The following is a 21,801-nucleotide window of genomic DNA, read 5'->3' on the forward strand; positions in this document are numbered from 1 at the left end:
GTCAAGACCAAATCCTTGAGACTTGAGGAACACATTACTTTGTTTAGGAACCCTTGCTGAGCCGCTTTTGACTTTGGTCACACCCCTAAACTAACACTAGGGACTAGGCTACTGTAATCTTTGCTTGCCTGCCTTTTGCCACAAGTCATACCTCCAATTACACTATTCCTATGGCAGAAGATGCTGCCTTGCCCATGAGAACTGAAGCTTTCTTGATCATAAAGAGCAGAAGAACTCATACAAGATAGAGAAAGCCAGTGGTAACCTGTGGCATGTCCCAGCCATTTTCATGCTGAGGGATATATCCAGGCACTGGGGAGACCCCATCTGCTGCTCGGGAGGATAAATAGTGGGCCTCTCGCTGGTGCAGTGGCTACGCGGGTCTTTGCTGTGTAGTCCGTCCACAGTGTGGGCTGGATAAAGCTGTTCTTTGGGGCTGGTTCACCCCATGTGAAATAGGTATTACAGAGAGCATGGGCTCCCTGGCAGAAGGTGAGTGACACACACAGTAGGCTCTGCAGTTGCAATGGCCATATGTCACTGGCATAGGACAACTCAATACAGCTAAATATTAAAAAGGAAGGAAAAAAGGGAAGAAAAAGGCAGAATGAGAGAGTGCACACTTCTCGCAGTGGTCTCCCCTCTTCCTTTTTTCCACTTTTGTTTATAAGATTAAAGAGCTTTTGCTTTTTGTTTTAATTTCTTCAGCAAGGTCTAATGAAGTTTTATTCTTGGCAGCTTCTCCCCAACGCCCGATTCCTTACCACAAAGACGCAGATTGCTTTGCTCCTCAGTCCTTTTTCCTTTTTCTGTAAGCTCTCTATTTATTCCTCCTATGCTTCATTTTATGTTATTCCTTTTGTCCTGAGTACTGACACGTTTCTTCCTATTTTGCTGAAAAACAACTCATCCAATTTCCAAGGTACTCATTCTCAAGTGACTGAGTGACGTGAAAGATTTCAGCCTCCCAGATTTAAGGCTGCTAAGTCAGAACCAACAGAAAGCAAACTTAACAGTAAGTGGCTATGACTTTTGCCTACAGTATACTAATTTTTTATAGTTTGCTTGGCTTTTAAGATAATTGCAGGGATTTCTACGGGTCAGCATATAGCCACGACAACTGACAAAGGCATGCTGTGAGCATGGTTTTACTGTTTGCATTTACAAATGGTCTGCACAGGATAAATGAAGAAAACAGAAAGGTCAGTTTGACATTAAACACAGAGAAACTGAAATTGACTTCAGTATGCAAATGGTCCTACTTAGTGCCCGTTTTTCTTTAAAAATTTTATTGTCAGGCAAAACAATACAGTCTTCCTAGTACTGACTATTTTACTTGCCCTATATATTATTTCTACTTCCAAAATGTATATATAAAATATTAGCTAAAGGAACAGACAGTAATCAATAATGTGGCGGGGGGGGGGGGAACGCCAAATGCTATTACCAGTGAGTAATTCTACCAGTGAGTAATTATTACTTTTTTTAACATTTAACAATAAAACTTTACTAACACCTATGAGACTCTCATGTAATGGATACTCCTCATCTGTGTATGCAGAACAAGCATCAATCACATTTCACAAGTGACATTTCCTATACGTTTCCCGTGTGCATGAATGCATATGCTGTGGGATAATATTTTATGCATATTAAGTGAGAATCAGAGTGCAACAAAAACCGTATTCCATTAATATCCCCTTCCCATCTCCCAGGAATAATTTTAATACCATTTAATGCAGATTACCAACACTTATTCTCTATTTTCTCCCATCCCTGTGGACATTGACTGCTTTATCCTTCCAAAGCTCAACACCTGTCCCTATAACGTGTGAGAAGGAAAAACCGGTTTTGTTTCCAGACAGCACCGCTATTGCAGAGCTTTAGTGGATCAGAACCCTTGGGAAGGCAAAGAGGGAACATTTTTTTCGGACTGTTTCTGAGCAGTGAAAGCTCTGGCATGGGAGGGCCCTTCTCCTTTAGTCCTTAAGTAGAGAAAGAAAATACTGCCTTCAGCCTCCCTTCCAAATTCTACTGTGACTCTGAATTCATTCAAAGCCAGGATGAGTCATGGATGTGCAAATGCTGGAGATACAAACAAAGTCCAATACAAATTACATCTTTTAGTAGGGAAAAAGTTAACTTTTCAAGGACAACAGGGTGGTATTTGGAAGGGGAAGACCAATGTTTCGCAACAATGCTAATAATTTCTTGAGAGGAAGGAATAAATGTACAGTGCAGGCCAAATTCAGCTCTCCATTATACCTTTCCAACACTTTCTGTATGACTGTAACTGCGGAAAGATTCTGGGCTACTGTGCTAATGCTAAGAGAACAAAACACGAAGTATGCCTCACTCTTTCACTTGCAGACTTGAATGACAGAAAAAAACAAGTGCAAAGGCTGGTGATCTACGTATTCTCTTTTTTTAGTGGCCTGATACCTTTAATCAGTAGAACTGTAGGGAAAGCAATGGTGGAAACGTCAAATATTAAATAAAGTAGTATAAGTTAAAAAAAAATAAATTACCAGATTGCCTTTAAAAAAGATATCTGTTCTTAAATTATAGATTATTTTCATGCATTCACATTTGTCCAAGCAATAGCTTTCTAATTTACTATTGACCTGCTGATTAATCCCAGGCAATATTTCTAATATTTATTAAAGATGGAATCTGAGTGAAGACTCCAGGTCAAGATGAGGCAGTTCCTTTGAAATTTCTTCAAACAAAATAGTTCTACAGTCTGAGCTCAACAAACTACTTAGCTTTCCAACTGCATCCCTGAAGCTGCTGTGCCGTAGGAGCTAAGGTCACCTTTTCCATTCTCCCAGCAGCTAACGAAGACATATGAAGGGGCATGCTGTGTTACCTGAGGCCAAGCCACGTGCCAGCAGTGAAGCTGGAAATCAAACTCCTGCCTTCTTAGACTCACACCAACACTTTTGTCTTTGGAGATTATTTCCTATTTAAGAGATAGGTCTGGGTAGCATAGCCTGGATGTAAACACACACTGGAGTATGCAGTTTGGGTCCATTGGTATTAATGTTCAACTACATGCTTGTACCCTAAAGTTCAGTTTTTTACGCCCGTCAGCGATTACTCCATGCAAAATAGGCCAATGTTTGTGCTGCATTAGTTCAAAATACTTCAAATTGAAAAAAAAAAAAAAAAAGGCTGAATTTGTAAAGGAGTAATCATCCTAGTTGGTTAGGGACTGCATGTTTCAGGACATCACAAAGTACAATAAACGCAGCACAGAAAGTTCACAGAAAACTTCAGCTAGACTTACAAACCAGAAGTCCTATGCCCCTCCCTCTGCAAGTCACAGACATACCTGTCCAAACATAAAATTGGGAGATGAAAGATGACTGCTGACTACTATCTGAGATGCTCGGCAAAGGTTGGCAGCCAAATTATTAAGGATGTTAAAAATGGAATAAAGCAAGTAAAAAAAAATATTTCTGTGATTCTGTATATATTTTACTGAACTCTGACAGAAAAGTGTGGTAGACCACAATGCACTGTGTTAAAGTGATAAACATAACGCATCTACAGGATTTGAAACCTGACAGTATTTCCACTCTAATCTCTACATTCAACAAGTTAAAGTATACTTTCAAAACAGAAACAAGATTAAGGATGAAATGAAGAACAAAATCCTTGGAATAAAATTTAGAGAAGCCACAAATCAATCTGAATAGATACAAGCTTAGTGCTGACCTACTACACTGTAGTTTACACTGTACTACTATGTTCACACTATGAAGGTGAGATTAGACTGGCACAAATACTTCCCCACTTTCCTGTCATACTTGATTTTCTCCTCAGGTGAGCAAAATGAGAAAGGCATGTTAAACCTAAAATGGAGTTAAATTTAATTTTGTCCTATATCTAACATAAGGAAGAAAATTTGACAGGATGTATTCAACTATTTAAAATGCTATCAAAGCAAATGAAGGTGGGTAAGATAATTTCTGAAAGTCATATTTATGTAAAACCCATTTTGCTGAAGTGGTAAAATTAAGAGACAAGTCTTATAGTTTGTCCTATGAGGGGAAAGATCTTTCAATATAGTATAAAGTGTAAATTTAAACTGACACTTAACTTGGGGTGTTATGCAAATTATTTCTCATACACTGAATGAAATAAAACTTATAAAAGGTAATGTGATCCTGAAAATTCCCGAAAGAAGGAATTAATGTTAATGTAGGTATAACATTTATTTTGAATAGTTTAAAAGATGTCAAATGAACATGAATTTATGCTAGACAAGGAAAGCTATGTATTTAGGAATTCTTGCAATAGGCCAATTCAGCTGATGACAGTAGCATTTTAAATAGATGGTATTTTAAATAACTATTTATTGCTCCAAAGGAGCAGTTGAAACTTACTATAATAAACATACAACGTGGTTTTTAAACAGTTCTCAAAACACCTAAACTGGCTACCCAATGCCACACATGTTGTTGTTATTAGATATCATTTACATAGCATTGTAAATTTACACCGTATTCAACAAAAAATTGAGTTAGGCCCATTCCCTGCGCCACAGAGGCTGTAAAAAATGTTCCCAGATATAAAGCCACATGGTGGGCCCATTAAAAAAGCAAGGGAACTTTCAAGCTCTGGTAGTAATACTGTTTTCTAAAAATGATTCTGACAACTGGAGTCCTACACACCAAGAATCTTGTATTAATAAGGGCTGGGCTGAAAACAATCACCAATGGCAAATCATGAAACAAAAGCCTACGAGAATGGATACAGCACGCTGAAATGACATCCTGAGCTGACTCTGATGGGTTTATTCAGTGCATGGCAAAGACAGAAAAGGAGCACCCTTCACTATACACTTCTCCATACTTGCTACAGCTCCAGGTTAACTGTACAAGAGCATTTATGGGGAAAAATAACACTCAAATGAGGCGTGTGGAGCAAGCACTGAACAAGAGCAGAGCACAAGGAGTTCAAACAAAGACAGAGCAAGAGCTAGCGCACAATAAGATTACCAGCCCAAGTCGTGAAGGTCAGTGCTGCTGTAGAAGCTGCTTTGTGTGTTACTTAAGCCCGTATAAACTTGCTACATCCAGAGACATCAGTAGCTCTGGAAACTTCCTGTGGCGCAAGGAAAATAACAAACGCAGCACAGAGGAGGTGGAGGGCAGAAAAGTGCAGGAAAACCAGTGCTGCTTGCTCCAGAGAGGTCATAACTTCTGTCCCATTAACAAAGTGCTTTAGCTGTTTGAGAGGTTTTGAGGACCAACACAAAGGGAGAGGGTGCTTCAAAACTTAGAATGGATAAGTCCTTTAGTCAACAGGTCAGAAATCCTGCAGTGTTTGAAAAGTCCCCAAACGCTTACTCTAGAGTAAAGCTTAAGTTGTGCAAGAGGCTAAAAGGTCTTTTATGTGAAGGAGCTGGCAGAATGACAGGTCTCCAGACTGGGATACTCGTGGCAAGTTTGATACCCGTAGTTTTTCACCATAATCTGCCTCAGTGGAGCTCTGCATCATTTATATCTGTGCTAGAACAGAATCTAGGGCAGTGATCTGGGAAAGGCCTAGAGACACAAGTTCAAGGGCTGCAGCTCTTACCGCAAAACCAAAATTAAATAGATGTTGCCCCAGAGGCCAGTGATATTATTTTATATGGCAGCATTTTGGACCACTGCTGTAGATCAGTGGTTCTCAGATTAGCTCATTCATGGCACCAAACAGCAGGCAGGAAAAAAAACAAGGCAGCAGATTGCCTGGAGGACCTTGCTCTTTTGACTCTGCTTTCAGAGCTTGGCAGCAGCCGGACTAGTGTCTGATTGCCTGGAAAACAAACACTTTATCAGTGTGGTCAAAATGCTTGACCAAGCAGAGGTAGTGTCATGTACCGTATACACTGAAATGTACACAGTGTGCATATGCAAATGAAAAGACACACATTCCAATGAAATGCTATGGTGTCGTCTGATGTAGGAGGAAGATACTGCAATACTGTATGAATTTTATACATTATTTAGAACGTAATCAACGTGATAGAGTCTTGATTGGGGAATTAATTGCAATCATAATGGCATACTGTTGATATTAATTTTAATCCTTATCGTTATAGAAATTTCACTTACATGAGAATTCTTGTAAATAGTGTGACAAGGCAGAATTTTTACTGAGGCAAAAAAGGAAGGGAATGGATAACACAAGTAACAGGACAGATTATCCCATTAAGGCACCCAGTGCTTTATCCTCATCACAGTGGAAGTATTATTAGTGTAAAATAAAGTTGCTGAAAAAATGTTCATTAGCACTAGAACTACTTTGATGTCCAATTTATTACAGACAGTTAGGAGAGAAAAAAATGATGTCCAGAATAACTTCTCATATAGTCATGACTTTATTTGACTCCCACTACACAACGTCTGCAGCTGTCTTTTTCCTGAGGGGAGCACAGACACTGGTTTAATCATAATTACTCATGAGTTTTCTCTTTGCTGACTCCGTGCAGACTGTAAATTCTTCTGTATTTTGTATTTCTGCTTCCGATTTTAAGGCATCAGTAATTCCCAAAACCTAGAAAAATTCAGAGAAGGCTGACGGTATGGAGGGGAAGGGCCAAAGTGAATAAAGGAAAACTTCTTATGCTTCAAGAGATATACTTTTGCTCTTGAGTATATCACCAAACACTGCAAGAGATTTGTACTGGTGAGTTCAGTTGTGTTCATCTAGATCATTTACTGCTTTTCACACTGATTTTGAACACGTATCAGTCCTATGTTTACAGACATTATGGCTCAAAAGCAAAATACATAACAAGCTATTGCAGCAACTACTTCTCTGGCTCTGCTGAAAGAGTTTGGTCCTGATCATGGCTTCAGTCTATCTATACGATCTGTTTCTTCTCCTAAAGTAGTCAGCAGCACATCATTTGACTCACTACAATGTACCTCAGAGCATTCAAAAAGTTCTAGTTAATTTTTTCTCTTCAGTGCTACATCTAGATAACCCTTAAATCTGCAGGTAGACAAATACTAGTCACAGACGTGAAGTAGTCCACTCTGAAAAAAAGACTGAAAACCCTCTTGAACTTTGGGCCTTGGCTCTACTGCAGTTGGCCCTTTCAGAGTAAGTAATTTATTCATACTCAAAAGGCTGGCCATTGCAAGCATACCTTCCCTGGCTGCCTCATAAATGCAGTCCCAAACCTTTATTTAATTACATACAACATGCAATGCAGCAATTTCCCTTTCTTCAACATGCATATCCTCAAGTATATATTATGTTTTCATAAATCATCACACATGATGAAGATTTCTGAAAAAACACATGGGACATGAACCTGAATCTTTGGGGAAAAATTTATCAAATGTGTTCACAGGCATTTTCAGTGGAACTCAAAGAGCTCATCTGCAACAAAATATTTAAACAAAACAACAAATGCCAAGAAACACTGTGCTGTTACGAGCAAAGTACATTCACCTTCAACCTTTTTTCCTTTACTGTGACATTTTATAGGCTCTCCTACATGTCTATATTCCTAAAAGTATTCATTCCTGACCTATCTTCCAGTGTTCCTGCAAGAATGTTCACTTAAGTATAATTCACTTATGTAAGTCTAGATCATTAAAGCTTCAGCTTTCACTATGCCACATGACTGCAATAAATACAGTATTCTTCTGTGCTTAGATAAGGAGACAATATTTTGCATCTTTTGACAAGTCTGCTGAGGTTTCCAATAAGGTTACAACAAATTTGAGACATTGTAGTGAATGCTCACCAGGATTTGTAAGATCCTCAGACTTTCTCACTGAAATGTCTTCAAATACAGGAAACATCAAGCTCAAACCCAAATGAAAACAAGTATTCTTGATAGGTCCAAAGCCTTTTCTGCAGAAGTGTTAGAAGTCAGGGACACCAGCTCCTACAACTTCAGTTTTGCCAATAAACGTTTACAAAGCCCAAGACCCATGTACATGTGTCCAGGCAGTTGTGTAAAAAAAATCAGTAACACTGGTGGCATAGATAAGGAAACTTGACTGAAAACACATTAATTTAGGATGTTAATTTAATGCAAAAAGATAATTCCACAAAGCAATCAAGGCTTATAGAAGTCAAATGGTCATGAACATAGTTTGTCACCTGAAAAGAACTTTTGGTTTTTAACAAAGGAATTTATTTCTGAGGAAAAGGGCAGAGTTGCTTATCATACTTTCATTAACAAAATTCAGGAAAACTGTATTCAAAATTAAAAAGTCTCAAACACAGAAAATTTAATAAGATTAAGATCTATTGTGAAAGCTTTCCAAAGAAATATAAATTGCTGTCACTTCAGAAATTTACTGTGTGTTCTATGTTCTATGTGATATAAAGTCTTCTTGTGTGCCTGCCATGAACCAACAACATCAGAAAGTGTGTGATAGTCTGTTGCTCATCACTGATTGCCAGTTCGCGCTACTGTAAAACCCAGAAACATTCCCAAGCTCATGGGTGCTCTGGCTTCTGCTTTGAGGGAACCCTGTCCTTCAGATGTGTGACCTGCAAATAACACAGAAGTGTCTACTACACAACCTGACAACGAATACGAGGGCTGGGGAGGACTGCAGTATGCTACACATACTTCCAACAGTTGTGAAGGAGCAGGATAAGCATCGAATTGTGTAAGCAGCTATCTTCATTGTGCTCTCTAACCAGGTGATGAGTTGGGGAAAGAAAACTAACAGAAATCTCAATCTGTTAGAAGTAAAATTAAGAAGTACATAAGGCTAAAATGTTCCTGTAAGCTCATGCAAAATGGTATTTTACATTAGATCTTAATGGAAGGCTTTCTGACTCCATTGGGCAGGACAGATCTTTTCCTCTAATTCTATTGTGAAGGCATGCGAATGACTGCTGAATGACCCTTAACGATGAGAAGGAAGACCTACAAACCAGATATTTGTGTTATGGCCCTGTCCTTTCCCTTTTGCAAACCCCCTGAAGTTTATGTAGAAGAAATGCTTAGAAGCTGACTCCAGAGAGCAAGCTCATAATTTCGAATGGTTGAAATGATGGTGGAAGTATTGCACAATACCACTTTGTAAAAGAAAGCACATAGCACTTGCAATAATCTGGAGGCTCCAGTTGTCTCCACTCAACTCAGCTTGTTAGTTGTTGTTGTATTTTATAGAGTTGTTAATTTCCAAACAGGTTCTCATTTGCGACTTTAATCTTCTGTTGCTGTGCTGATATTTTCTGTTGACTGTTTGTGCTGATATTTTCTGTTGACTGTTTTTGTTTGCCTTTTTTTTTTTCCAAGGCACAAAACCAGTGTTTAATGAAGTTTTTATTCCCATTTTTCTTAAACCCAGGCAAACCCATACCTGAATTAATCCAGGCTTCTAACATAATTTTTCACCTTTGGTGTCTTTTAACTCCTTTAAGATATAAAGTTTCCCCCAAGCTTATTTATCACTCCTTTTCCTCACATTCATTCTGTTCCTTTGCATATGTCCTGTTTTCCTTCTCAAGAAATCCTCATATCCTTAGATTTCCAACTATCAGGTCTAATTCAATGCCTTCTGAGTCCCAAGAGATGCTGGTGCCTGTCAGCATTAGCACAGACAAGGGACCCTATGCATAGTGATTTACATACCTGAAGTTCTTGTATGTGGCATCCAGAGCATGTAGAATCATAGAATAATAGAATCATAGAATGTGTTGGGTTGGAAGGGACCTTTAAAGCTTATCTAGTCCAACCCTCCTGTGGTAAGCAGGGACATCTTTAACTAGATCAGAGCTCAGAGCCTCATCAAGCCTGACCTTGAATGTCTCCATGTAGAGCAAAGACCCCAACATAATCAATGATGAAGGACCTAAAAGGAATAAATTCAATTGGCTGTGTGGCAGAATAGAAAGAATTAGTGGACAGCTTTTAGGGGACATTATGGACAGGGGACACAGACATGGGTCACAGGTTTACAAGTTCACAAGTTGTTCCTAAATTGGTGTTTGCAGCTGGTGCTTAGAACCATATGCAGATTTTCTTTCTCATGTAGCAATATTTCAAGCAAAAGTTGATTATGAAGGTATGACAGAGTAGCTTAGCCATTGCCCTGGAAGACTGTGTGGAGACTAAATTTGGGAGTAAATATAGAGTTTGATTGTAAACCGTACCGATATTAGTGTACAGAATAAACTAGATGTGGACTAAAAGAATATCTGAGAGATGAGTCCTTTTGGTTTTTCAGTAATGGGTTTCCTCATAGTGGATGAATCCAAATTCTTTCATACAACTATAGACAACATATTTAAGTAACATACACAGAAGCTGAATGCTTTGTGTATTTGTTTCAGTGATACAATATGATGCAGCACACTGGACTGTAGCTTTCTAATTGATTGGATAGCCCATTCCACGATGATTTTTCACTAGAAAAATTCTCTCAGGAGGTTTTCTCAGGTTTTAATAGCACAGGCCTCAAACTCAGGTCAGTAAAACTTCAGTGAAGTTGAGGGAATTGCCTGAAGAATGAAACTGGGTTGCTATTTTGTTATTAAGATTCAGATGCCCCTGAAGTGGAGTGGCAGGGTACAGGGCGACGTGGCCAAATGAAATTAATTTAGAGGTGGTTATATACTGGCAGTGCAGAACACCCTTTGTGGTTCAATCACTACTTTCAAACAATAAAAAATCCCCACAACTACTGAAGACCTCTTTTTGGAAACATGAGAGGAAATGGATGAAACAGGAGTGTGACCCAGTCTTACAACAGTGAGTGCAATAAAACCATACTCAAAATGATTTATTCAATGCGAATAAATACCTTCAGATATTCCCCCCCACCAAGGACTATTTCGGTGCAGTTTTTGTGCAAGCAGAAATGTAATCCAGAGCTGCATGCTAAAAGCCATTGCAAATGTATGCAGATGTCAGCACTGGGGAAAAGTGAACCATGCAAAACTAAAAACATAAATAGAAAGCATCCATTGTGACAATAAAATCTTAAAATTGCTACTAAATGTAAGCAAAGAATGTTTTGGAAGGTAGTAACAAGGCCACTAGAGAAGCTCTTTGCCTATCTGAGCCTGAGAGTTAGCAGAGGCTCAAGACCAGTGTGGGAAATGAAATTTTAAAATAAACACACCCTGAACTTTAGAAAAGGATGAGATACTCTTTGCAAACAAATCACACCCACAGATCTGAAAGGACTTTACAGCGCATAACAGAGCTTGCAGTGTAAAGAGGAGAAAGCTATACAGAAGGCAGAAAAGGATGAAAAGAAGAAAAGCATTTCATTGGGGATTATTTCCACATATGGCCTCGTGCAGACATTGGTTGTGTGATATAACAAAGAAGAATAAAATGAACAGAATGGAACAGAGAGCTTGCAAGAGAAAAACATGTCTAGAGGGACAGGCAAAACTCTAGAAAAGGCTCTGAAGAAGAAGGATATACAATATGAATAGCAGACATATGGAAAGACAAGTACCCAAATGCAGAAGAAAAAGAAAAACAAAACCAGAAGCATTTCTTCTTTTAGATGAACTGGCACACCAGTTTGCCATGTCTTGTGTTGAAAGAGATTGACAGTCCCTCAGAGCAGGGACTGCTTGCTTCTTACAGGGTGTTCTAAAGTGTGTCACAATGGAGCCCTTATTCTGCATGCAGCTTTGAGGCACGACACAAATAAGAGGACTTCCTTTTTTAAAATTAATTTCTGAGTTCTGAGAACAATTTGGCAGTGATTATAGAATCATAGAATGGTTTAGGTTAGAAGGGAGCTTAACGATAATCTAGTTCCAACCCCGCTGCCGTGGGCAGGGACACCTCCCACCAGACCAGGCTGCTCAAAGCCCCATCCAGCCCGGTCTTGAACACTTCCAGGGATGGGGCATCCACAGCTTCCCTGGGCAGCCTGTTCCAGTGCCTGTTATGACTGAAAATGTGCTGTTGGTTTGATGTCTTCTGTCCCAGTGCTCCATGGCTGGATAACTGGATGCATAACTGTAACGGATAACTGGATGTGTAACTGTAATCTAAACTCTAAACCCCGTCTAATCCAAAAAAACCTTAAAGCACTTGACTTACCTATGAGAACAGAACCCCCTGGACTGACAGTCATTTTTGTTCCTGAAGGAGAGGTCAGCACTGAACGGGTGCCGGTCTCAGCACTGGAAAGTATTGCTGTCAGGTCTTCTAAGTAAGGAAGAGGTCGTGGAGGCTCTGGTAACAGATTGGGAGACTGAAGTGATGTGCAACACTACAGCAGAAAACATCTCAAGGACATACCCCCTCCCCGCCCCACCCCGACACACTAGCTATTGCTGCATTATTTGGCATGCTGCAATATTACCATTTCAGAGGAGCAGACTAAGCAACTTCGGGCAACCACTAGAGGTGCACTTTGCCTCATGGTAGGTAAAGCACTAGAGAAATTATTAAAGTAACATCTGGATCAGCATGACCACAAAATAAAAGCAATTATGTCTGAAGGCTACCATGGCACTCTCATTGACCCTCTTCATATGTGATGAAAGGTACATGGTATCAGGAGATACAGCAGCTTGGATGAAAGAGCAAATTTATACAGCATAGAAGCCGAATCAAATGTCCGTGGCAGTCAGTGGAAAACTTTTTAATGTCTGCTACAAGCTAGATCAAGCCCTGATTAAATATGGTTAGAACCCTGCCAAATCCTGTGGTATACTTAGGCAGAGCTCCAAAGGACCGAGAGTTCAGAGCTCAAGAGGATCAGTCTATGCTGAGAACTGCAGGATTTAGTTCTTTATTAACCATAATGCTACTTTAAAAATCGATCGTGTTACCTATCATTCTCATTCTCAATTCTGTTTGTCACTGAAATGATGGAATACGCGATTTAAGTGAATGGTGGCTTCATCCCCTTTCAATTAGATCACGGCACACACTCAGCAAGTTTTCTATCGCTGATCCCGTTCAGCACCAGAAGTAGGAGTCCTGGATGCTTGAACAGTCTCTTTCTGTCAAGGAACTAAAAATGTGATTTCCCTACAAATATAAGCAGCTTGCATAACTCACAGTAACTTTCCATCTTTAAAAACTCAGACATTTATAAAGATCAGAAAAAGATTTAAAGATCATGTGGGAGATTTTATTTAAAGACTGAAACACATATTCTTTTAGGCTGAGTTTCTAGAGCCAGTCTGGATTCACAGGGAAATCATGTGAACATTCATAAAGGGGGTTTAGTGTTGCCTGTGAAACTGAGAAATCTCACTTTACAACTTCCTCTGGAAGCTGCATCCTCCATGGGACCTGTGCTCACCCTAGTCATGAAAGATGAGAGCTGTAACAGATACTTGAATGCTGTTGCACCAATAACAGGGACTAGGTTTCAAAATTTGACACTTCACTATCAAATGTACAGAAGCACTTACAAAGTCTGGCTGGATCATTCATCTGCCAGGCATGGAGAAGTGGTAGAAGATGAGTTACTAGGAAGAAAACCCTTTTCCCATCCATCCAGTTTCCACCAGGTAACATTTCCACCCATGCTTCACAGCTGACATTGTCTTTTCAAGTCACCCAGCTGGGCTTACTTTCTGTTGTTTAGAAACCCAAGAAAAATTAAACTTCACCCTTCACAGAACTTGGGAAGTGATTTTTAGAAGTGCACTGGGTTTATGCACCTGTCGGGTGTGGAACAGGTCAGTATCACACAGCCATGTATGGAAAGGCTGCTCGGCAGAGGCAAAGCAATTCACAGAGAAAAACTGGCATCATTCTCATTTCGGGAGAGCCACTTTAAGAAATGGTTAATAAATGCTCTTCTTAGGTATTGAGTCTGAAAGAGTAAAAATGAATATCTGGGACGTGCAGTCACATTTTCTCCTTATTCATCTTCCTTTTACCACCACCTTGTTTCAGGTGATGCTGCACAGAGAACAAATGCAGACTGACTCTTCTTAGAACAGGGCTACCTGTATAGCATTCCCTCTTTCCACATCCTCTGATTAGTTCTGCAGGCTAGATGTGCCAGCAGCCACATTACAATTGCTGCAAGTGCAAAAATACCCTGGACTTACCAAGAACCAACAGCTGGGAGCTTTCAGTTACCTCACCACGAAGATTGGCTGCCTTGCAGGAGTACAACCCCTGATCTGACAGAGAAACATTTGCAATTAGCAGCAGCCCATCATGCCGATGGTGAGCAGAGGAAAGCTTGACCTTGTTCTTAAACCAAGTAACTTCTGCTTCAGGAACACCTGGAAAAACATTGACAAAATGTAACACAAGTAAGATACAGTGGTTGCTAACCAAACAGTGTTATGGTTGCTACAGTCAAAATTGTTAAGATAGAACAATTAAAACAATATTTTAATATGACTTCCAAGTGACAATTTTTGTAGTTCAGAAGTGTTTAGTCAACTCTTTCACATTGCCTGCCCTTATGTTTCTTAGGTCCGAGATGGGGCAAAAGAGTTAAAACTGAATTGAACTCTTCACTTTTAGTGTCACAGAATTGTACAAGTGAACTCTGAACTCATCACTCTTAAAGCAAGCCTCTGTTGGATCGTAACAAAGGTTAACCTAGCCTATTCTGTCTCTGGAAGAAGCCATAAGCTGGTGCCTCTCCCAGCCTCCCACTAGTTTTCAGCTCAGGAACTCTCTGAGCCAGAAGTAGTTTCTGTGCAGTTAGAAGCTGTCTATGGATTTATCTTCTATTAATTCATTTAATCTTCCTTTTTGAAATTTTGCAAACAATTAGCATTTACATCCTCAAAAAAAGCAGTTTCACTGGTTTCACCAGGAGTCTTCAGACAACAGATTGTTACAGATTCATAACCCACGATAATTGCCTCCTTTTGTGTGCTTGGATCTGAGGTCCAGCTATCTCTGCTGGGTACCCTCTTGTAGTAATGGGTTTTGATGTGTAGCTGGCAAGACCACTGTTCTTGCAATACATAGTATTTCCTTGGCATAGGGATTTCTACATCCATTTAGATATACCAACCAGATCAGGTTAATTTAGAGTTACTGACTACTAAACAATTGGTTTATATGAAATGGTATTGGAGGTCTCAATGGATGGGACAGACCTATGGAGCTGTGCCTGGGAGGAAATGATACTGTGTGGACCATGTCTGTAAGGAGTAGCACATCACTAATCCTAGTAACCGCTGGAGTGCATGCTCTCCCATTTGCAGTACCCTCTGTATGGGTACCCGCTCCTCTTTCACATGAACATGCAGTTTCCTTGTGTCTACTGTAGATTAAGGACATGCATACAGACGGTTACTCGGAAGTATCTGCTGCCCACCTTAAATCCATCTCTGCCTTGTATCACAGCAACATGTTCCTCTGCCTATTGCCAGTACCTTTCTCGTTGTGCCTCCACATCAAAAACCAAAACCCACTCTGTTTGTCAATTCTGTGGTCCTGGCATCAGATAGACCTCACTCAGGCTGTGGTCATTGAGCATGACCACCCATTTGGCTGTATTCATAGTGACCGCCTGATTGCAGGTGCCTCGCTAAGCATATGCAGATGGAAGTGGGAGAGGGAGATTCTCCCTATTCGTCCACATCAAAGCATTGTGGCCTTTTCCCCACCTCTCCCAGAATCACCTGGTGACTTTGCCAAGACATCTGGAACGAGTATGTGTGATCTTGGCAGCCAGGAGGGAAAGCTGAAGCCCTGTAAGGGCAGAGAGGCTCATGCACTTTCAGGAAGTAGCAGGAAGCAGGCTGTAAAAGACTGCAGGGTTTTTCTCACCTTTGTCTGATGGTAAATAGCATATGCTAATCTGGACCCTTCACGGCATACCCAGGGAACTAATCATTCTTGTCTACAATGCCATTTTCCAAAGGCTTACCCTTGTTTGTGTTGCTACAACTCAGCTTTTTTAAAAGGGTGGGCTGTTGGCCTGTTTCTGACCCCCGCGCTGGCATAGGACCAGTGCACAGCTCTCCATCTGGCTGCTACTCTTTGACCTATGTGGCATGGGTGGGCCGACCACCACTTAAAACCTCACTCTGATTTTTTCCAGAGCATCGAGGCAGAGTCCTTAGGGGATCTCAGACAACCGCTGAGTAGCAAACAACCCCAGCCCTTGAGTTTATTCAAGCCTGTGTGTTTATTGTGTTTCCATTGCGGGGAAAGGAAGTTTGAGAGTTGAGCTCTGAAGAGCAAAGGAGAGAAAATGAAGACTCTTCCAATTCTGCAGTCCCTGACACTCATATCCCAGCGCTTGTCCTCCCAATGCCAGCCTAGTGAAGGGATGTTCCACTCTCTCTTGTAGCCTAAGCTACTTAGAATGCACAGGTTTTCACATTATGGCTATTGACAAACTGAGGCATGGAAGTATCAAGAAATGTACCTCAGAAATAAACAATTACAAGATTATAAGATTAAACAGCTTTCTCCAATTCTAACCAGGGCTCATCTTTCTTTGTTTTGAAGATCAAAATTGGGCAGATCTTTCAAGTATTTCTTGAAAATAAAGGAAGATAAGTGCAAATAGTGGGAGAAGAGGAAGGGATGAGGAATGCTGAGAAAGGTAAAGAAAAAGGGAAAGGGACAATGAGGATTTCATATGACCACAGTCCTCAAGAGTAGAGACTCAAATAAAATAAATAATTTAATACAAAGAAACAGACAAAACTAATTTGCTTCTTGCAGACAGCTGCTCTGCTAATCTTAGTCCAGAAAGGCAGATTCCTCTTGAATACACTTCACTAGCAGATGCAACAAGGGGTTAAAAGTAAGAACCCTTAATGTTGAGGTATTACTGCTAAGTCTTGTAGAAGTGCAGTGTACCTACAAAAAGCCCAGCAGCTCTACAAAAACCTTTTTCTGACTGCTGCTCTACAAAGCGTGTTCTTCCTCTGCCTTTAATGTGAAGTTTCCACGCTAACAGGAGATTTTTTGAAACTAACCCGTACAGCTGTTCCTACAGTTTGGTTTAGCAGTATGTGTCAGTGAGCAGCAGCTTCATTTTCCTTTGTGCTTCCACCTTTAGTGACATGTATAAGCCTCAAGACAGGAATAAGAGGCAGCCAGCACAGTGATGAGCCAACACATCATTGCGCAGCGTTGCCACAAGGGGTAGCAAGAGCATTTCAATCAATTGTGTTGGTAACGGTGAATGACAGAGGACAGAGCGCTGAGTGTGTTTGCCTGGCAGAAACAATCACAGAGACTGAAAGTCTGAGAGGTGCCAGCTGGAAACAAAACTCACTTTGCTGGGCAGGCAAGAGTTTACGTGGTGAATAGTTATCCAAGCCTATTCTTCTTCAGCTTTCCCCTCCATCACTGTGTGTGTATCCAACACAAAAAGGCTACCTGGGATATGGCAGCAAGCAGAACTGTGCATGCTGATCAAGACACTTTTGCTAAACCAGGGGCTTTTGGGGAAAGGAAGCATAGCCATATAAGGATCTAGCAGTGGTGTCTTGTTTCCAATGCCACAATATTCTTGAAATAGTGACTTGCATGTCAGATTCTGGTATAGTTGATGAACTAGTCACAAAGCAAGGTAAGAACTAGAAAAAGATAACCGCTAGCATATAGATGAAATACAGAGGAAAGAAATATTTAGGAGAGCGGAAAAAGCTGCAAGCTGAAACACCAGAGTGCGAGGGATATACAGGGCAGGATGGCAGTATATTTTAAGTCACTCTTCCAAACCTGTTCTGACTCAACAGTGACTAACGATACATGACACTTTGCAGGCACGTGCCTCTGTTAGAAGTCTTATGGCCTGAAGGGTACCATGCAGAAATGCCCTAAGAATAGATTTTTAAAATTAGTTCCTCCTTTCACGTCCAACTGTATTTTCAATAGCAGCTTGGGCCAGATTGGTTGAGGCTTCTGAATGAATACCTGTACAGCTTAAGTGCTGAAGTCAACAGAAGTCAACAGAAAGCTTCCTAGTGATATTGATGTGATCCAAATTGCTCCCACATCCCATTTGGAAGTAAAATTGCCCACAGCAATGAAATTGCCCACTCCAGAAATGCTGCTCGTTTTCTGAAGCTTGGAGAAAATCCTCCAGCTGGAAGTCACAGACATCTGCAAGACTCCTCGGTGACTTTTGGATGGGACTTCCCTTAGGATTAGTTTTGGAGAACTCTGGGTATGACCACAATCAACTAACTATGTTTAAAAAATATTATTTCACCTCTATAGACAAAGTAACAAAGTTATGTCGAGTGAAATAAGGCTGATATTCAAGCTTGAACAAAACCACAACACCATCTTTGTGGTATAACCAAATTAGAGTTTCATCCTGACATAATTTGTATCAGGGGCCAATTAAACTCTAATGCATCCAGAAAGATTTTGTTTTCCCTTGTCTTACAGTTAATATCTATAGATTTCAGCTAAGAGCATAGATTTTGACAGTGCCTGTGCCGTTCATAAGAAGTTAAAGAGCAATATATAATTACTCCCTAGTCTCTGGGAATGTTCTCTTTCATTATCTCTTGTTTTTAAGAAACCTTCTCCAGGCTTATCAACACCTGTCAGCAGCAAGTGTATATTCCTGTCCCTTGACAGCAAGAGCAGCTTTAGAAAATGTCATAACTGATCCTCATACTTAATATTTTTCTTACAAATATTTATTCTGCTGTCCTGCTGACTCTCAGTAAAGACGCGTCCCTGTATGAGCCAAGACACCAAGATCCAATACATGCATGGTCCCATACTACAGACTATACAGCACAGTGATAGCAACATAGCTTATAATGATAAGATTAATAGGCACCAAATTCTGATTTGGAACAACTCTCAGTTGCTGTGCTGGCTCAGGGCATCTTGAAATCACTAGAGGGAAAGTACTAGAAGGAAAAAGAAACTTCTGTGAAGAGTTTTTTCATCTAGGTAAGCCTCCACATAATTTCTGGATGTTCATTTCCTTTCTAATTATGTTCACTTCATTCTCACACTCTAATTTCTTTTTTATTATCAGTTGTTATTGCATTAACCATTGTGCATTAACTTACTATGGTTTGATAGGCACTTCTGGGGAACTTTGGCAAATGACATAGCCGTAAAGTTCATCTACTCTGAAGAAGTAACTAGGATATGACACGTTTGATGACTGCATCAATAGTGCATGTTACTCTTCTTGGAATTGATTATTCTAAGTAGAATTACCAAAAATATATTAAAAGGTTGAATAATCACAAGCCTGACGCTAAACCAAAAAAAATTGTGCTTACATTAGAAGAAAAATTATATTTATTGTAATTTTCTTTAACAGCTTTTATGAGGTGGTATATTTTCCAGGTGTAGGTGAGACAGCTGATAGAAATCACTCTGTTCCTGGATCTTTTCCCATATGTAGCTTTTTTAAAAATTGATGTTGAATTATTAACACTGTTTGTATGAAAATAGGTTTCTAATGCCTATAAAATAGTTTTGCCCTCATTAATCACTCTCTTATTCCCTCTGTCACACCACAGCTCTTGGTTTATGGCTTCACCGTAATTTCAACGGTATTAATCTCTGGTGTCAAATATAGTTGACATTTTCCGCGGAGGCAGTAGCAGAAGATAAACATGAAGAAAATTATGATTTAAGCAAATTTATTCTGTATCAGAAGTACAATAATGCCTGTAGATAGCAAAAAGCCTTCTTCTGGTAGAGAAGACAGCAATGCTGCTGTGACACTGCAAAATTTGCCATTGTGGACATACATTGTCATAGTAGGTAGACTTCATAAAATTGCTAGAGATTCTTTTCCTCTCAGAAAAGGCACTGAGTCTGTGCCCCTGACCATGCTGTGCTCCCCTCCTGTAGTTTTCTGACACCATAAGAACTGTGACAACTTTGCTCAGCCACGTCCTGTTCTCTTCATGATGTCTTTATACTGAAGGGAAACGGCTGCACTTCTTAAATCAGCAATCACTGTCTACGCATTCTGTGCCTCCTCATCTGCAGCTGAGAGAGCCCAGAGAGAGAAATCCAAAATAATTTATGTTCATATAATACTTGTCTCTTTCACGCCGTGCCATGCAAGGGCCTGGGGAAAAAAGAGTACAGCTTTCATATCCTTCTTCCTTGAAAGACACTGGACATGAGTCTCCTTGCAAGGGAGTGTCTATTGCCTGTGTTGAGAGGGCAATAGGATTACTGATTTTATTCCTGCATTAACCACTAGGAAAAATGACACTGTATTTTTCTTTTATTAATCCCACTGAGAGTAATTAATAATAATAGCTGTTGGCACAGCTATTGTGCATGCTTTGCTAAACGACAGATGACCAAACACTGAATTTTGAGCCAGATACTCTTTTCACTTAAGAATTTGTATAGGGGTGTGGTTGGCAACACTTGAAGAAGGAAAACTGAAAACAACTAAGTGCTTAAAGTGAGCAGTAAGTGTAAAAAAAGCAGGACATTTGTATATTTGCAGTGCAGATGCTTATTTGGAGTCATCTGAAGTAGCTGCTAGGGACAAGAAGCTAAAGCAAGGGTCTAAGGGACTTCATACAAGTTTTGACCGCAGATATTTGTATAACACTCAGCATGGCTCGCTTTGTGCTTTATAAGCTGATCCCTTCCCCTCCCGTTCACTCTCATACTATACGTGAAAGTGTAACGAACCAAAGGGCTGGCCCTGGGTCTTTATAGATTTCCCAGCTCTCTCTTCCCCCACCCCTCCTCCCATACCAACTCTATTCCCACCAACGACCATAGGACTGCAACACACAGATAAGGTTAACCTTTTTTTGTCACCATTGGAAAGAGACAAGTGGACATTGTAAGACTGAGGGACATTCAGTCTCTGGCTGGAAAACAGTTTCAGGGAGAAGCCTGTTTCAGCAGAATTCCTCTGAATTCCTGCACTCCCAAGATAAAAAAAGAAAAATCAGAAAAAGAATGTGCTAACATACCATTAATTTGAAAAAACAGAGTTTGGCAGAAAAAGAAGGAACTAACCGGAGTGGACTTTGAAAACCCCATCAATAAGGAAATGAGTCAGTCCATGCTTGTGTATTCTCACCAAACGTCCCTAACAGGCAGGAATGTGTATCAGTTATGTTGTATCCACATCATAGCTGTCTCTAACAAAGACGCCTGTCATATTGTCCTAGCCCAATTTTCTTATGCCACTACACTTTTTTCATTGGTATTGATAAAAAGAGGACAATTTTTTTGCTAAGAATTAGTGGAAGCAGTGAAGTTTGCCTTAGTTCTAGGAAAATCTTGCAGTTTCACCCAGCTGCACCTGGAGACACCAATTTAGCAAAGAATCCTACAGAAATTTAGAGCTGAAGTGCGTGGGAGACCAAGGAATTTCTCACCTGCAACCTGGCAGCTAATGGTAATGTTTGCTCTCTGGATGGTTTTCACTGTGCTTCCAATATCAACAGTGACAGCAGGCGATTCAGTGTTGATCACAGTAGCTCTTGATGCCTTTATCAGCGGCTTTCCTGTACAAAAGAAGCACCAGAGTTTATCAGACCAAGCACACTGGACTTGCATGGGACAGATGGCCTGGGACACTCTTTGTGAAAGTACCTACACGGGACAGGTGGATAAGGTAAAATGCTGCAGTGTGAGGCCACCTGCTCTTTATAATATTACAGTGTCACCAAATTCCATGGGAAAAGTTGTCTCGGAGAATGAAAAAGCATGCTTAGAGCAGAGGCAGAAGAGCATTAAAACCATGTGGGGCACACATGAGAACCAGCTGAATCAATAAACACCAGTACAATTGGGGCTGCAGAGAGAGGCTTGCCTGGTACTGCAACCAAAATACCACCCTTTGCCAAAGGCCAAACATAGGAAAAAGAAGCCTGAGTGACGGCCACTGACGCACTAATAGTGCAAGAGGTTTAGAGAAACATGCTGTA

At 40.3% G+C, this 21,801-nt stretch overlaps 1 protein-coding gene across 3 annotated transcripts in view; it reads right to left on the reverse strand.

Annotated features, from left to right (window-relative positions):
- The window catches only part of ADAMTSL1 (ADAMTS like 1), a 470,149-nt gene that overhangs the window by 15,279 nt on the left and 433,069 nt on the right, over window positions 1–21,801 (reverse strand). For all 3 annotated transcript variants that reach the window (XM_063321445.1, XM_063321444.1, XM_063321446.1), the window contains 3 exons: window positions 21,250–21,378; window positions 14,023–14,202; window positions 12,047–12,181 (listed from right to left, as the gene is read on the reverse strand). In XM_063321445.1, the coding sequence (XP_063177515.1) occupies window positions 12,047–12,181; window positions 14,023–14,202; window positions 21,250–21,378 (444 nt within the window). The remainder of the gene's footprint in view (window positions 1–12,046; window positions 12,182–14,022; window positions 14,203–21,249; window positions 21,379–21,801) is intronic.

Source organism: Chroicocephalus ridibundus, chromosome Z (assembly GCF_963924245.1).
Source record: "Chroicocephalus ridibundus chromosome Z, bChrRid1.1, whole genome shotgun sequence".
NCBI classification, from domain to species: Eukaryota; Metazoa; Chordata; class Aves; order Charadriiformes; family Laridae; genus Chroicocephalus; species Chroicocephalus ridibundus.